The 17,546-nt window shown below is 49.6% G+C and overlaps 2 protein-coding genes across 5 annotated transcripts; both read left to right on the top strand.

The window, feature by feature from the left end:
* Positions 1 to 6,445: 6,445 nt before the first annotated feature.
* UFC1 (ubiquitin-fold modifier conjugating enzyme 1) lies at positions 6,446 to 10,131 on the top strand. The gene is made up of 6 exons (XM_036101456.2): positions 6,446 to 6,617; positions 8,439 to 8,506; positions 8,707 to 8,770; positions 9,079 to 9,155; positions 9,403 to 9,493; positions 9,699 to 10,131. Exons 1-6 carry the CDS (start codon positions 6,495 to 6,497, stop codon positions 9,777 to 9,779), a joined length of 504 nt encoding a protein of 167 aa, XP_035957349.1. The 5' UTR covers positions 6,446 to 6,494; the 3' UTR covers positions 9,780 to 10,131.
* On the top strand, positions 10,029 to 16,841 carry USP21 (ubiquitin specific peptidase 21). Of its 4 annotated transcripts, none has more exons than XM_036101432.2 (13): positions 10,029 to 10,165; positions 11,746 to 12,366; positions 13,163 to 13,222; positions 13,394 to 13,514; positions 13,723 to 13,834; positions 14,040 to 14,195; positions 14,655 to 14,719; positions 14,975 to 15,078; positions 15,270 to 15,356; positions 15,643 to 15,721; positions 15,938 to 16,045; positions 16,149 to 16,263; positions 16,472 to 16,841. In XM_036101432.2, exons 2-13 carry the CDS (start codon positions 11,767 to 11,769, stop codon positions 16,560 to 16,562), a joined length of 1,698 nt encoding a protein of 565 aa, XP_035957325.1. In that variant the 5' UTR covers positions 10,029 to 10,165; positions 11,746 to 11,766; the 3' UTR covers positions 16,563 to 16,841. The 4 variants fall into 4 exon arrangements, with proteins under 4 accessions (XP_035957325.1, XP_077934561.1, XP_035957326.1 ...); XM_078078435.1 differs by lacking the exon at positions 10,029 to 10,165 and adding an exon at positions 10,186 to 10,929 and having other exon boundaries at positions 11,746 to 12,105; XM_036101433.2 differs by lacking the exon at positions 10,029 to 10,165 and adding an exon at positions 10,186 to 10,929.
* Positions 16,842 to 17,546: the final 705 nt, after the last annotated feature.

Raw genomic sequence — 17,546 nt, 5'->3', positions numbered from 1 at the left:
GGAAAAAGGAAATACAAATGAATGCTAAACTTCTCAGAAGACATTTAGCCGGGGGGGCTCGCTGGCTCAGTTGGTAGAACATGTGACCCTTGATCTCAAGATCCTGAGTTCAAGCCCCATGTTGGGCACAGAGCTTACTTATTAAAAAAAAAAAAAAAAGATTAAAAGATTAAAAAAAACCACAACTGTCTTGAGATTCCACTTCTTCCATCAAGGAATTGGCAAAAACAACTCTGTTGTTAATAATGATTTGTTTTGGAGGAAACCTTGATATTTCATTTATTGCCAATGGTAATACAAATTGGTTTAATCTTTATGGAGGGCAATTTGGCAATATTTAACAAAATTTAAAAGGCACACATCTTTTGAGGCAACAGTTCCATATCTGCGTATTTATTGCAATGTACAAAATGGTGGGTGGACAAACCTATTAACTGCAGAACTGTTTGTAATAACAAAAACCTGAACACAATCTAAATATCTATTCACTAGGGTCTGGTTGAATAAGTTATGGTAGATCCCTGCAATGGGGTGTATCTACTACAGAAGAAGAGGCGGAAAGAGAAGGAAAAGAAAAATGAGATAGTGTTATAAGCATTAATATGGAACAACCTCCAAGATATATTATTTAGTGTGGGGCACCCGGGTGGCTCAGTCGTTAAGTGTCTGCCTTTGGCTCGGGTCGTGATCCCAGAGTCTTGGGATCGAGCCCGCATCAGGCTCCCAGCTCAGCGGGAAGCCTGCTTCTCCCTCTCCCACTCCCCCTGCTTGTGTTCCCTCTCTTGCTGTGTCTCTCTCTGTCAAATAAATAAATAAAATCTTTTTTTTTTTTAAAAAGATACATTGGGGCGCCTGGATGGCTCAGTCGTTGGGCGTCTGCCTTCGGCTCAGGTCATGATCCCAGCGTCCTGGGATCGAGCCCCGCATCGGGCTCCCTGCTCAGCGGGAAGCCTGCTTCTCCCTCTCCCAGTCCCCCTGCTTGTGTTCCCTCTCTCGCTGTGTCTCTCTCTGTCAAATAAATAAATAAAATCTTTAAAAAAGTAAAAATAAAAAATTAAATTAAATTAAATTTAAAAAGATACATTATTCAGTGAGAAAAGGAAAGTGCAGAAATGTGTATAGTGTGCTCCCATTTGTGTAAAAAGTTTAAAATATATATATGTGTGTAGATATTAGTAAGTGCATAGAATATATCTGGAAAGATATACAAAAAACTAGCTGGAGGAGAGGGGCCCCTGGAGAAGGGAACTAAACAGCTAAGGAATGGGGTAAGAGGGAGACTTAACATTTGACTCTATATCCTTTTGTACCCTTTGAATTTTGAGCAGGTACGTGGATTAGCTATTCAAAAGCAAATATTTTAGGGGTGCCTGGGTAGTGCCTGACTCTTGGTTTTGGCTGGAGTCATGGTCTGGGAGTCCTGAGATGGAATCCCACATCAGGATCCACGCTCAGTGTGGAGTCTGCTTATGACTCTCTCTCTCCCTTTCTCTCTGTCCCTCCCCCCCAAAACCAGCACTCTCTCTCAAATAAACAAATACATCTTTTAAAAAAAGCGGGGGGTGTGCCTGGGTGGCTCAGTTGGTTAAGCATCTGACTTTGGCTCAGGTCATGACCTCAGGGTCCTGGAATTGAGCCCCCCTACTCCCGCCCTTGAGGTCCCTGCTCTGCAGGGAGTCTACTTCCCCCTCTCCCTCTGCCCCTCCCCCCATTCATGCATATGCATGTGTGTGTGTGTGTGTGTGTGTGTGCGAACGTGCGCACCCGCTCTCTCTCTCTCTCTCAAATAAATAAATAGAATCTTTTAAAAACATTTTAGGGGCACCTGGGTGGCTTAGTCATTGGGCGTCTGCCTTCGGCTCAGGTCATGATCTCAGGGTCTTGGGATTGAGCCCCACGTTGGGCTCTCTGCCCAGGATAGAGTCTGCTTCTCCCTCTGCCTGCCGCTCCACCTGCTTGTGCTCTCTCTGTCTGTCAAATAAGTAAATAAAATCTTTAAAAAATTTTTTAAATAAAAATAAATAAAAGCAAATATTTTAAAACCACATGTATGTAAAATTTTGTGTTCTGATGTTATATTTATTTCACAGGTATTTTCATATAGCATATGGCATAGAACTGATATAGTATTAATGGTTTTTAGGAGCATTTTCCCCCTTCTGTTATAAATAATGATCTGGATATTTGCTATTAATGTGATATTTTCTCATGCCTTCCTGCCTTACTTGTGCTGTCTGCCTAGGATGCCATACTTCCCCTGCTCTCCTTGTACTCATCTTGAGAGTTCTGGTTCGAATGCCATCAGCTTTACCCTATTCTCTCATGCATTGTTACTCAGACAGTACTTTGTATACTTCCAGAACAGAGATTTTTTATTTTATGATTGTCTGCATATTAGTTTCTCCTCCCCAAAGACTACGTCTTTTCATCTTTGTTAACCAAATCCTCTGGCACCCCAACCCTTGCCCAGATCTTACTAGCTAGTAGGTAGAAGTGAAGTCACATGAACAGTTAAACTCAAAGTCCATAGTTCCAAAGTTCCTGTGAGTCCCCATTTCAGCCAATTTCAGGGAAGAGGTTGGTTGTCTCATATACGCGCCTGCAGTTCTGCAATGCTTGGCTCAGAACCACCAGATTCTCTTTGTGTTTCCAGAAGCCCAGGTTTATTACTGAGAGCTGTCCGCTCTTTTGGAGTCATCAATAACCCCTTGCCACCACCTCCAATTCCTTATATCCCAGTTGTTAATTTTATTTTGGCCTGGAAATGGTAGAAGGACATTATCTGTTGGTTAAAGATGTGATCTCTAGAGCTAGACTATGCAGGATTTAATTCCAGTTCTAAAAAAGCCCTATATTACATAGTCAGTTAATTAGGGCTTTTTTCATTGAGCCTGAGTGTGCCTCAGTTTCTTCAAATGTAAATGAGGATAATGAGAATACTTTCCTTAAGGTTGTTGCCAGATTTAAATGCTTAAATGCTTAGGACATTTGCAAAATGCTTGGGGCAGGGCCTAGCATGTAGTAAGCAGTGTGTGAATGTTAGTTATTATCATTCTTTTTACCCAGTGCTTCTAAGTGCAGACCCAATTTCCCGCAGCATAACAGAGACCAAGTTATAATTTACAATGATTCTTTGCGGAAGAATCCAGAATAATTAAAGTCAGTAACAGAGAAAAATTTCCAAAAGTGACTGTCCATCTACACTGATTCTCTTTAGGGTGGCTCCCTCTCTGTAATAGAGCCAGCATTTTCCTCACCATTCTTTTTTTTTTTTTTTTTTTTTTAAGATTTATTTATTTATTTATTTGAGAGAGCGAGAAAGAGAGGGAGTGTACATGAGACGGGGGAGGGTCAGAGGGAGAAGCAGACTCCCCACGGAGCAGGGAGCCCGATGCGGGACTCAATCCCAGGACTCCGGGATCATGATCTGAGCCGAAGGCAGTCGCTTAACCAACTGAGCCACCCAGGTGCCCTCCCTCACCATTCTGAGGTATCTTCCTGCATATTGGAGTCTGGACCAACCCCTTAAAGACCAGAATGGGGAAAGATTTCAATTTCTTCCCTAATCCAAGATTTACTTCTCCTTTTGTCCCAGGAGCTACCTTTTCCTATGATGACTGACAATGGGACTTTCAACTACTTTCAAGGGTTCTCCCATATACCCAACTGTACTATCCCATTAAAATAATGATCTGACATCAGTGCATTTCCTAGAATTGAGTTATCCAATCAATCCTGTTCAATTCCTTTTTGTAGCTGTTTTAGGATAATTTCCATGAGGGGAAGGACTCTGCCTGCCTTGTGCACTACTGTGTTCCCAGTGCCTGGGTATAGTAGGGATTCCATAAACATTTGCTCATGAAGGAGTTCCTTTGAAAAAAGAAGTTCAGGGGTGCCTGGGTGGCTCAGTCAGTTAAGCATCTGCCTTCTGCTTGGGTCATGATCCCTGGGATTGAGCCCTGCATCAGGCTCCCTGCTCAGAGGGAAGCCTGTTTCTCCCTCTCCCATTCCCCCTGTTTGTGTTCCCTCTCTAGCTGTGTCTCTCTCTGTCAAATAAAAAAAAAAAAAAAGAGAGAGAGAGAGTCGCATGCTCCACCAACTGAGCCAGCCAAGTACCCCAGATTTTTATTTTAAAAATATCGATTGAGCCCTTACTTTGTGCTAGGCCTTACAGTATTACATTTTAGAAATACAGCAGTGAACAAGATAGACACATGGTCTCTGCCTTGAGCTTCAAGTCTTTCAAGACAAACAATTAACAAAGTGTGATGTATCGTTAATATAGGGAAGTATGCTAAGGACTAGAGGTCTTCTGCCTGCATTTGAGTAAGGGCAGCTCTGCATTGACCATTTTTGTATTTTGAGATTCCAAGTCAAGATTTTCTTTGTAAATTTTCTCCACTACTACAGAAAGCTTGAAAATTCTTGCCATATATTTAATCTGAGTTTCATTCCGAAAGCCTATTATGTGAGTGAGTGAATGAAGAGACACTGCATATATAGTTATAACCCTGTAAGCATTACTATCCTCCTTTTATACATGAGAAAATAGTTACTCTCCAAAATCTTTTCCCCCCAACTGTATTGAGGAGTAATTGACAAATATAATTGTATATATTTAAAGTGATGATTCAATATGCATGTATGTGTATATATCATAAACATATATGCATGATGATTATAAATACATATACATTGTGGAATGATTACCAAGATGAAGATAATTAACACATGCTTCATATAGTTGACTCACATTGTTAATTCTTTTTTTGTGTGTGTGAATGCTTAAGATCTACTCTCAGCAACTTTCTAATATACAATACCATATTACTAACTATAGTTACCATGTTCTACATTAGGTCCTCAGAATTTATTCTTTTTATTAGAAACTCTGCACCCTTTGACCTATATTTCTACATTGTTCCCTCACCCCATCTACAAAGTCTTGTGACAATTAAATAGAAAGCCTCATTCCAAATCTCTGTACTCTGTACCACCCCACAGTGCCCACACCCAAAAGTGAATAAATTTTTATTTCCCCTAGAAGAGCAGTCTCTAGTGAGATATTACAAAGCTTTGCCTTAGCTTTCTCCAATATGTAATTTTTTAAAAAGATTTTATTTATTTATTTACTTGAGAAAGAGTACAGGACGGGGAGGGAGAGAGACAAAGAGGGACAAGCAGACTTGGTGCGAAGCATGCACTTGATCCCACCACCAGGAGACCAAGACCTGAGCAGAAACCAAGAGTTGGACCCCCAACCAACTGAGGCCCCCAGGCGCCCCCCAATATGTAATGTTTTAAAGAAAGTAATATAGCATTCTAATAAAAGACAAAAACTACATTATCATTCTAATGAACACAGACAAAGCATTTAGAAAAAATCCAACATCCATTCATGATAAAAACCCTCAACACCAAGATAGAAAGGAACTTTCTTAACCTTATGAAGAGCATGTACAAAGAGCTTACAGCTAATATCATACTTAATGAAAAAAGATGATGCTTTCCCCCCTAAAACCAGAATAAGACAGGGATCTGTGCTCTCAAAACTTTTATTCAACATTGTACTGGAAGTTACAGCCATTAGAAATTAAGATATAGCATGCTTATAATTAAGACACAGCTTTGTCGATGGACTATAGAAGTTGATGATTAATAGAATATGATCCAAAATTACTGCCACAGGCTGAAAGATTAACGGAGTAAACATGAAATATAAATTAAAGCCAAAATTAATGTGTTCAGGCTGAAAAAGCAACAGGAAGATACAAAATTCTGCAAAAGCATTACCGAGTACCTACTGCGTGCCATGCACTAGAATGCACTAGAATCCTCACTGGGTGATTTGATTCCAGACCAAAAAAAATGTCTAGGCTAGACTAAGGCAAAATTTCCTGCGATCCCTAAACTCCTTTGACACTTATTAAGAGTTCTCTAATTCGACTCTGTTAATTCTTCAGGATCGAGGCTGTCTAGTATACTTTGATTTTCCATGGTTTCCAATAATTAGCACAAGTTTAATGCCCTTCTATTGGATGACTGCTTTGCTTCCGCTACCTGAGCCAAACTACACAGAAGCTAAGGACCGTTATTTACACATGTGAACAGCGCATTTCAGAAAGACAGTGCCCGTCACGGTGCCCGGAACAGCCTGAAAATCTAACAATTCTCCCAAGTTTGGGAAGGCGTCCGAGTTTTCTGAGATTACTTCTCTGAGCATGAGCGGAAGTCACCCTTTGGGCAGTCTGCGGTTTTTTTCAAATGATAGGTGCTATATTAAGGAGCAATCAGCTTCATTCTGCTTTTCCCGTCGCACCCACAAGCAAGTGACCAGGTGGCAAATTTGTCTTCGTTACAAGAAAATAAAGACCGCACTCACAGAAGCCCTAAAGCAGCCCAACACCCCATCTTCCCATAGTAAAGATGGCGGCCCCCTGAGTATAGACTACAGGCAGTACTACTTCCGCGTTTTTCGTGCGCCCTCGTCCAACATGGCGGACGAGGCCACCCGGCGGGTGGTGTCCGAGATCCCGGTATTGAAGACTAACGCCGGACCTCGAGATCGTGAGTTGTGGGTGCAGCGACTCAAAGAGGAATATCAGTCTCTTATCCGGGTTAGTTGTGCTTCTGCGGCCGACCGCGTCGCAGAAGGGTTGCGGGTAATCAGGTGTTCTTAGGAATAGGCTCCGTGTGGAAGCCGCTTCCGGTTATAAAATTTAACTCCCAGATTCATAGAAGCTGGACGATTGTGGGGCTGGGGGAATTTAGTGAGGTATGTGGGGAGGAGGCAAAAGAAACTCTGTTTAGGTGCCCCATTGGGGCCAAAGCAGCAGGGATACGCCCTCCCGGAAGGTGACGTGTCCCTCTGGCTCCAGGTGTTTGCTCTCCTGGATGTAGGGGAGGTGGTCAAAAGGAATTCCTGGGGCTCTAAGTCCCAGTCGCTTCTCTCTGTTCCCTCTTTTACCCTTCCTAAGGGAGGAACACACGCTAGGGCTTAAAATTCCAAGTAAGCATTAGTTGCAGAGGGTTGAGGAGTTAAGCTCACGTTAGGAGTGAACCATCTTCTCAGCAAATCTCCCTTCTGTGGAAAGAGAAGACAGTTTATCTTCCTTGCAGTGGTCTCTGCCTGTTTCAAAGGCCAGCAGCTCTCCTGACACACGTATTTATTTTCACTAAAACAAACATATTTGTACACCTAGCACCTAGGGACGGGATCCAAATCCGAATAAGGTGGAGCCTACTGAGATAGATGGAAACAAACCATTATAATAACATTAAGGGGAAGGAAAGGGAGAGATTGCTAGGATGTTTTGAGAGCAGAAGGTGAGACACCTAATCCACCTTGGGTCTGGTTGGGGAAGGCTTCATAGAAGAGGCAGTGCTTGAGCTGAACCTACATAACGTAAGTTAGCCTGATAAACATGAGATGAGAGAGGGATGTTCACGGCAAAAGGAACAGCATGAGCAAAAGCATGGGAGTTACAAACAAATGGCATGATGTGTATAAAGAAACATAAGTTCAGAGTTGCTAAAGCATCAAGTGTATGACAGGGAGTGATAGACAAGGCTTGAGAGATAGGCTTGAGTACTTGAATTTTATCTCGGAGGCACTTTGAAGTATTTTAAGCTGAAGAGTAACCTGCTTAGATTGGATTTAGACCAATCACAGTGAGTAGAGAGGAAAATAGAACTAAAAGAGATAAAATTGAAGGCAGAAAACAAATTAGGAGGCTGTCATTAATCCAGGCAAAAGAAAGGTGATGACCTAAACTGGATAGTTTTAGAGAGGATAGAGAGAAGGGGTAGATTTGAAGAACCTTCAGACACCGTGAAGGATTGGTGGAGAGGAGAGGAGAGGGAGCGTCCAGGATGATTCCCACGGTTTGGCTTGCATTACTGAGTGAATGCTAATACTGTCATCTGAGATTGATGCAGTGGAGAAATGGTCTGAAGAACGGGGGGGGGGGGGGGGGATGCTGAGTTTGAGGTACCTGTGAAATGAAGTTAGAAATCTCAGTATATAATTGGATATGGAGTCCAAAGCTCTGAGAAATGGTCTGGATTAAAATAAAGATTTGGAAATCAACACCCTGTGGGTACTAGTCAAAACCAGGACTATATGAGATCCTCCAGGGAAGGAGTGTACCATAAAATGAGTTGTGGGCTGAGGGCAGACACTATCAGAAGTGGGACGAGAACCCAGACAATGTCATCAAGTATTTTGTCCTTGCTAAACTGAGTGGGACCCAACTGTTCTATTCTCTGCTCTGAGCAAGTCTCCTGCTTACCAGTGTAACTTTGTCTTCAGCTTTGCTTATGTCAGAAAAGCTGGGTACATACTAAGAGAGAAAGTAATTGCATGCTTTTCTTTTGAGGGAAGAGGGACTGCCTTTGGCCTCAACTTTCCTCTCAAAGACCTCATTCTCTGCTTTTAGTATGTGGAGAACAACAAGAATGCAGACAATGATTGGTTCCGACTGGAGTCCAACAAGGAAGGGACTCGGTAGGCAGACCCTCTTGGGAGTTTTGGGGGTGGGAATCTTACGTGGCTTGAGCATTTTAATGTCCCAAAGCCCACTGCCGGGCCTTCCCTGCCTCCTGTTAGCTGTCTCCACTCCCACAGCTCCAGAGTTCCTCAATTCCCATCCCATGAGTCTCCCAGAAGAACGGGCAGATTGGACTGAGGTTTGGTCTTTGTTATAGGTGGTTTGGAAAATGCTGGTACATCCATGACCTGCTCAAATATGAGTTTGACATTGAGTTTGACGTGAGTATGATGGAATGGGAAGTATGGAGGTTAGTGGAAGGGGAGGGATTAGGTGATTGTTAACAAGCTAACCTTTCTTGGAGGGACCAAAGAAAACTTTTAAAATGGGAGGGAAATGCTGAGGTTTGAAGCAAGCATAGATTACAGCTACTCATGTCCATATCCAGAATCCTGGTGTGTACATGCTTCTTGGGGGATTGGCGTTGTCAAACATTTCAGTTCAACCAAGAAATGGGTATTGATTAGATTAATTCATTTCTATCCTGCTATCCTGCTTCTGTTTCATTAAGGCCTTGTAATTTCTCCAGATTCCTATCACATATCCTACTACTGCTCCAGAAATTGCAGTCCCTGGACTGGATGGAAAAACAGCAAAGATGTACAGGTGGGACTCAATAGGAGATGGGAAAAGGACAAAGAGGACTTAGGAGAGAACTCTGGGACAGGAATTTTCCCAGAGTCAGCTTGCCTCAAGGGCTTCAAGGCCTCCCTCTGCCAAGTCTGGGCAAAGTACTTAACTAACCTTGTGCTCAGTTCTGATCACTAGTAGTTATATTGTGCTTCCCAGAGGCCACTATGCTTTATGGTAAACTTTGCATGTCAACACCTTCTTCCTCTTGTCCCTCTCATAGGGGTGGCAAAATATGCCTAACTGATCACTTTAAGCCTTTGTGGGCCAGGAATGTGCCCAAGTTTGGACTAGCTCATCTTATGGCTCTGGGGGTAAGTTTGGGGTATTTGATATATAAGGGAAGGGGGAGGAATTAGTCACGGAGCAATATAAGAAAAGTAACTGAGAATAAACAAGGAATGACAAGTGTTTTCCTGGGGCATGTTCCCGTAGAATCTCTCTGGGAAGGAGCTTCTGATGGAGCAAGAGGCATCGACCGTGTGGTAGTAATCTCACAGGGTCTCCCTTGTATTGCAGCTGGGTCCATGGCTGGCAGTGGAAATCCCTGATCTGATTCAGAAGGGCGTGATTCAGCATAAAGAGAAATGTAACCAATGAAGGATCAAGCCACTGAGGCAGGACAGAGGGACCTTTGATAGGCTACGTTCCTGCTTTCTGTGCATCACTCTTACTCATCCAACTGCTTCCTCCCATACCCCTTCACCCATAATTGTTACTAAGTAGCTGCATCAGGCATTGCTGAAAAAAAGAAACAACAGCATTGCTACTGAATTTCTAAGGCTACACAGGGAGGAGTAAGACTGGGGTTTTGGGGAACCAAAAGGCAATTTGTATCTCTTCCCCAGGTGGAGCAATTTGAGATCCAGGAAGGATGGGAGTGCTGAAAGTGGGTGCATAGTCTTTTTGGTTTCTGGAGATAACTCATCAATAAAAGCTGCTTCCTCTGGTGGCCCGTGGTTCTCATTGGTGGCTGTGAAGAGAGGGTGAGCAGGCTAAGACCCAAAGCACATGTACAACTACATTAGTTTGGGAGGGAGGGGAAAATGGAGGAGGATGCTGTGGTCAGGAGCTGGGAAATGAAAGGAAATCTTGGACTGCTCTCCCTCCTGCTGAGATCTGCTTGCAGAGATCTGCTTGTGTCCTTTAGCGGGGTGCCTACTGCTTTGGTCTGCAAGATGCTTGAAGAATGGTTTTGCAGGACCAGCATTCCCCGCCCTCCAGGGATCTTCCCATCCCTATGTGGAGTGCTGGATGCTTCTCCACTAGTCTGCGGGCTGGACCCAGGCATTGCAGCGTCCCACACTCGCACCCCTGCTCCCTGGGAAGGATCTGTGCTGCAATCCTGGGGGCCATGCTACGATTATCAGATCTACATCCCTATGGTTTGGAGCGATGGTTTTAAAACAATTCAGGGCAGATCTGGGAACCGGCGGTCCTAAAGTTGGCTGCGTTTCCATGGTGGCGGCGGCGGAGCCAAGGGGCGGGTTCACGCAAGCGCCGAGGAAGCAGGTGGGTGGATTCCGAGTGGGGGTGCGCAGGCGCTGTGAGAGGCGGTGAAGCCGGTGGCCGGTGGCCGGGCGGGACCAACAAAGATGGCGGCGGCCCCTGCGGCGGGAGAGATCTGGGCAACAGCTGCGGCTAAAGCTGCAGCCCGGCCCTCGGGGGGGCTGCACGGGGGTAGTAGGGGGTGGCCCTGAGCTGGGGCTTGGCCCCGGCTGGCCTCCCCCGCCGCCTCACCGGGGGACAGGTACGGGCCGGGGCGCTATGGCGTGGGGGGGGCCGCGGGAAGACTGCTCCGGACCCGAGAGGACGCCCTCCACAAAGGCAGGGCGCGGGGGGCCCAGCAGGCCTGGGGGAACTGGGCTGGAGGGACAGCATCCATGGACCGCAGGGAATACGCCGCTGGACCCCGTAGCCAATCAGCGGCCTCGGCCTTTCTGCCCTCGAGGGGGGCGGACCCGGCTGAAGCCCTGCTGTGGTGGGAGAGGTGCGGAGATTAGGGTCGGGAAGTCGTTCGTCCTCCCTCCCCGCCGCTGCCCCTGAGCCCCGACACCTCGTTGGAGCTCAGGGGTGGGGGAGGGAGTGATTCGCAAATCACTCATTTAGTCTGCTTCATTTGCAGCCCAGAGGGACAGGGGTTTGAGGGTGGAATGCTGTCTTTTGGGTTGTTTTTCTGACATCCACACCCTCATTTGTCCAGAAATTCTGAGTGACCCAGGGCACATCCCACTTGATTAGCCAGGTGTGGGGGCCCTTGTCATGAGCGGTTAGATTATAAAGACAGCATATAGAGACTATCATTGGCTTTTCAGTAAAGCTGTATTCTGCAGGAAGGGCGTGAGGAATTTAGAAAGAATCACAGTGGTGGGCTGCTATCATTCATTCATTTACTCAATGGATACTAAGTATTTACTTTGTGTCAAACATTTTGCTAGGTACTGGGGATACAATGACTGATATGATAGACACAGTTCCTGCCCTCAGTGTATGTAGAAGCTAGTGTGGTAATGTAGGTTGCCATCTCCCTCCACATTCAAATGCTGACCCTCTCTTCTCCTCCCAGGTCCAGCCTGTGGTGTCCACAATGCCCCAGGCCTCTGAGCACCGCCTGGGCCGGACCCGAGAGCCACCTGTTAATGTCCAGACCCGAGTGGGATCCAAGCTACCATTTGCCCCGAGGGCCCGAAGCAAGGAGCGCCGAAACCCAGCCCCTGGGCCGAACCCCATGTTAAGACCTCTGCCTCCCCGGCCAGGTCCCCCTGAGGAACGGCTCAAGAAACTGGAGCTGGGACGGGGACGGACCTCAGGCCCTCGTCCCAGAGGACCCCTTCGGGCAGATCATGGAGTTCCCCTGCCTGGCTCACCACCCCCAACTGTGGCTCTGCCTCTCCCTTCCAGGACCAACCTAGCTCGTTCCAAGTCTGTGAGCAGTGGGGACTTGCGTCCTATGGGGATTGCCTTGGGAGGGCATCGTGGTACTGGAGAGCTAGGGGCTGCACTGAGCCGCTTGGCGCTCCGGCCTGAGCCTCCCACTCTGAGACGTAGCGCCTCTCTCCGCCGCCTCGGGGGCTTTCCTGGTCCCCCCACCTTGCTCAGTATACGGACGGAGCCCCCTACTTCCCATGGCTCCTTCCACGTCATATCTGCCCGGCCCTCTGAGTCTTTCTACTCCGATGACAAAATGGTGAGGACTTGCCAGCACACGTGGCCTTTCATGCCCATGTTCCTCTATGCCTCTAGCTTTCTTGCCATCACATGGCTTTCTTTTCCTCTTTTCCCTAAGTTCCTTTCTCAATCCCTCATTACAGCAGCTTGGACTCTCCACTCCCTTAAGTACCCTTGAGCTTCATAGACCTTTTTCAGGTTTTCTGTGACTCCCCAGCATGGTGTGCCATTTCAGTCTCCAGGGAATTAACCCAACCATTTGGAATTCTTCTCCGGGTCCCCAGGCCCTTACTCTCCCTTGCTTCACCTTCTCTCCTAGGATGCTGCCTAGGCCTAATTAATCTCTGGAGCTGAAGAGGGGCGGGCTCAGAACATCTGAGTTAGTGTGGTTGTCCATTTCCCGAGCTAAGTGAGCTAGGTTTGATTGCAGTTGGAGCCATCAGGAGAGGGCTCAGGAAGGGGCCACGGGGGCGGGAGGGGGCTTTGGGAGAAGCAGGGTGGGTGTGGGGAGCAGCTGGGCAGCCATGCCAGTGCTTGGGGAGCTGCCCCAGGAGCTGCAGCGCCGGCTGGCTGGGCAGAGGAGTAGGTGGGGAACAGGTGGGACAGCCCTGGCCGAGTCCGTGGTACACTCAGCCGTGATGGGCTTACTGCTCATGGCCTCTGAGGTAGGGAGCCCCCAAGACCCTGTGAGGGAAAGAGGGTGGAGTTTGGGGGTGAGGCTCAGGGGTGGGAAAGCTGTGGGCAGCATGCTGTTGAAAGGTTAAAGTGCCAGGTGGGATACATGGGAACCTGCCGACTCACCTCTGACCTTCCAGGCTCATCACACACTGCTTCTGGGCTCTGGTCATGTTGGCCTCCGAAATCTGGGGAACACGGTGAGAGCCACTCTCCTGCCCTTCGTTGCTAACAGGAATGTGGAGTGGGGTTGGGGGAGGGGCGCTGACTTGGGGAAGGTGGGGAGGGTGGGGAAGGAGAGCACTGAAGCTCTCCTAGGCTTCCTGGCCCTGGTCTGCAGAAATAATGGCCGTGTCTCTCCTGCTCCCCAGTGCTTCCTGAACGCAGTGCTACAGTGTTTGAGCAGCACTCGGCCTCTTCGGGACTTCTGTCTGCGAAGGGACTTCCGGCAAGAGGTGCCTGGAGGGGGCCGAGCCCAAGAGCTCACTGAAGGTGCGGCAACCACTCCTGCTCCCACCTCTCCAGTCCCCTCCCCAACTTCTGGGTCCATGTGCCGGTCATGGCGGCCCCAACCCTTAAATCTGGCGGTTGTGTTTTTTTGCTGGTGCCTGCTTCCCTAGAGATTGTTTTCTGCCCTCAGCCTGCTTGGGCTTGCCTCTTCCAGTCATGAACCTCTGCTTCCCCACACCCACCCCAACAGCCTTCGCGGATGTGATTGGTGCCCTGTGGCACCCTGACTCCTGTGAAGCTGTGAATCCTACTCGATTCCGAGCTGTCTTCCAGAAATATGTTCCCTCCTTCTCTGGATACAGGTGGGAGAGCTAGAGGGTATGAGATTTCTCTCTGGCCATGTGTGGGGGTTGGGCCAAGCCGGGGCCCTGGTAGCGCTGTTCGGAGCCTTCAGATGTTCTTCATCCAGGAAGTGGGGACCGATGTCTGGGCAGGAGATAGTGTCTTTGGATTCGGGGATGGGGGTGGGGGAGGTGTCAGTTGCCCACCCTCTGTTTCTGGCTGTAGCCAGCAGGATGCCCAAGAGTTCCTGAAGCTCCTCATGGAGCGGCTACACCTCGAAATCAACCGACGGGGCCGCCGGGCTCCACCGATCCTGGCCAGCAGTCCAGCGCCCTCTCAACCGCGCCGTGGAGGAGTGCTGCTGGAGGAACCTGAGTTGAGGTGAGGTCACTCTCCCTGGCAGTTTCTCAGCAGCATGCATCCTTCACAGAATGAGGATGGGAAAGGCTCAGTCCAGGGAAAGGCTCAACCTAGAAAATGGTTTGAGAAGCAGCGCAGAAGGAGGAGGAAGGAGGCCGAGGGGTGGGGATGGAGGCCAAGGCTAGGGTAGGGATGTCCTTGGCCTGAGGGAGAGGGGATAGCTAATTCACAGCCAGGCACATAAAGAGTTTAAAGCTCAGGGAAGTCTGCTATTCTTCTCTTGTCCCTTTCTTTTCCTCTCACCTTGGATTTCCCCCAAAAGTCTTCTGAAGCGTTACTCCTTTGACACTTCTCTGAAATGTCGAGAAGGAGCTGGGGTATGGGTGGGGTGCAGGACTGTGTGGGTCATTTCCGTGGTGCTGGGGTGCCCAGTGATCCCCCGTCTCATGGGTGCTCCCTACTTCCCTTGATCTGCGGTAGTGATGATGACCGAGCCAACCTAATGTGGAAACGCTACCTGGAGCGAGAAGACAGCAAGATTGTGGGTACGGAGTGGGCAAAGCTGCGCGGGATGATTGGTGTGTGTGGGGGTGCGGGCTTGGGAGAAGAATTGACACTGTGAAGGGGTGTGGGGACAAGACTAGACGATGAAAGTGTGGACGGACAGGGGTGAGGGGTTTGTTAGGAGTGCTGGCATTGGGAAAGGAGGGGACGGGCAGAGGGGTGGGAAGAGACGGGGACCCAAGGAATCTCAGGCGCCCCACAGTGACTGTTTCTCCTGCCTCTTTGCTTCTATCTAGACCTGTTTGTGGGCCAGTTGAAAAGTTGTCTCAAGTGCCAGGCCTGTGGGTATCGCTCCACGACCTTCGAGGTTTTTTGTGACCTGTCCCTGCCCATCCCCAAGGTGGGATTCCAGAGGATTCCAGGGGTGGATGGGACATGGGTTCTGTGACCCATCCCTACCCACCCCCAGAGCGTGGGAGGGAGCCCTGTGGGTCTCTGGAGTAGAACTGAAGCCTGGATTGATTGAGAAGACTCGGAGAAGGAAATTCAGAACATGCTGACCTTTCATTCCCATTCCCCCCCTCCCCCCAGAAAGGATTTGCTGGGGGCAAGGTGTCTCTGCGGGATTGTTTCAGCCTTTTCACCAAGGAAGAAGAGCTAGAGTCAGAGAATGCTCCAGTATGTGAAGTTTCACAAGGGATACAGTAAGGGTGGGAGACCTGGGGAGGCGGGGGGCTATGGGTAAAAGGGGTTGCATGATGCTTTGGTATGGGGGAATAATACTTGTATGTCTGGGCTTGTGTTGGAGTCTCAGATATGTCCTAATAATCCTCGGGCCAAGGGGAGTAGCCCGGAGGATACAGAAGTCACGGGGAGCATAGTGAATTTGTATGTGAGTCAGGGGTCAGAAAAGCCAGTCGAGGTGAGGAGTGCATTAACATGACATTATTTGACATTTATTCAGGTGTGTGACCGATGTCGGCAGAAAACACGAAGTACCAAAAAGTTGACAGTACAAAGATTCCCCCGAATTCTCGTGCTCCGTATCCTAATCCTCAAATTCTTACTTCTCCCATCCGTTTTACCCCCCCCCCCCACCCACCCCATGTTCCATGTCTGCAGAGGCTGGACATTTGGGAATTGAACTTTCCTACCACACTCCCAGGGCGTGTTCCCGGAGGGGAGAATGGACACCATTCACGACCTCTGCCCCCTTCGAAGGCCCTCTGCCCCCCAAATGCTCCTTAACTAGGGCTTAGATCTTAATCGATTTTCCGCCTCCCGAGGCTCTATCAAGAAAAGTTCAGTAGGTGTGGATTTCCCGCTGCAGCGACTGAGCCTAGGGGACTTTGCCAGTGACAAAGCCGGTGAGTCTGGAAGGGAAGGACCTGCTGAGCTCCTCTGAAGGGGAGGGAGAGTGGGCGCGGGCACAGCTCTGACGGTAGAATGCGATGGCCTCTAACCCCCCAGGAAGCCCCGTCTATCAGCTGTATGCCCTCTGCAACCACTCGGGCAGCGTCCACTATGGCCACTACACAGCCCTGTGCCGGTGCCAGACTGGTTGGCATGTGTACAATGACTCTCGGTGAGAACAGCCTCCCGCGCCGTTCCTGCCCCATTCCTGCCCCATTCCCGCTGCAGCGCGCACACGGCGCACACACTTTTCCCTAAGACGAGGCGGCCCCGCCCCCGGAGAGCAGAGTGCTCTCCCAGCTGCTGGGAGGTTGCTCCGGTGGGGAGGAGGGGATGTACGGGAGTGACCCCAACCCCCACCCCATCTGCCTTCTTCCCAGTGTCTCCCCTGTCAGTGAAAACCAGGTGGCGTCCAGTGAGGGCTACGTGCTGTTCTACCAACTGATGCAGGAGCCACCCCGGTGCCTGTGACACCCCCTTTAAGCCCTGGCACCTGTGAAACCCGTTCAACACCCTTAAGCCCCAGGCTCCCCATTTACCTCAGAGACGTCTATTTTTGTGTCTTTTTAATCGGGGAGGGGGGAGGCGGTGGTTGTAGCTCCCATTATTTTTTTTATTAAAAAGTACCCTTCCACCTGGAGGCTCCCTTGTCTTCCAGCCCCATGTACAGAGCTCCCCAGGCCCCTGCCCGTGTACAGCCCCCAGCCCCTCTACAATCTCACTTTTTGTGAATAAATTTATTAAGAAAAAGTGATGTCCTTATTTCTATTTGTGCTTAGGGGGTGGATACAGAACTGGGCCGAATTGGGAGTGCTCCTGGGACCCAGTTCCCTCTCTGAACAGATGGGGGTGCTCTCGGAGCCGGGTGAAGGTGGGGGTGCCGGACGCGGACACGCGGGTGCGCCGTTTGCCCAAGCAGCGAAGGTCTACGTTGGGGGGAAAGAGGGAAGGCGAACCGGGGCCCCGTGAAGCTGCGGGGAAGCCGGTGCAAGCACTGGGGCGCCGGGTTCTGCCCGGAAGGGGGCTGCCCCTCGAGGGCGAGGCACCGAGGACCCCTGTTGACAAACACGGGGCACGTTGCCGGGCGGCCCCGGCTCCCGTAGGCCCAGGCTGTTGCTAACATCAAGGAGCTGTTTACGGCGCCGTCTCCCCACGGAGCAGCCCCAGTGTCCCTATCTGCTCTCCCTACACCCCGCGCTCGCGTGGCCTCCCCGCGGGCCGTCACCCTCCCCGGGCCTGGGAAGCCGGGGCGCGCTGACCGCGTTCCAGCCCGCGCCGCCGCAGCCCTGGGGGCGGGCGGGGCGGGGCCGGGCCGGGCGCCCTCCAGTCAAGCGCCGCTCCGCGCCGCCGCCGCACGCCGCGGCCGGGCTCCGCGGGGCGGGGGGAGCCGCCGCCAGCCCTGTGCTTTCATTGGCTGACGTGATCCGGGGCCTCCCGGGGGCCACCAATCCGGAG

Source organism: Halichoerus grypus, chromosome 7, assembly GCF_964656455.1.
Source record: "Halichoerus grypus chromosome 7, mHalGry1.hap1.1, whole genome shotgun sequence".
NCBI lineage: Eukaryota > Metazoa > Chordata > Mammalia > Carnivora > Phocidae > Halichoerus > Halichoerus grypus.
The sequence above is the reverse complement of the archived record's forward strand: the minus strand, read 5'-3'. Positions and strand labels throughout refer to the sequence as shown.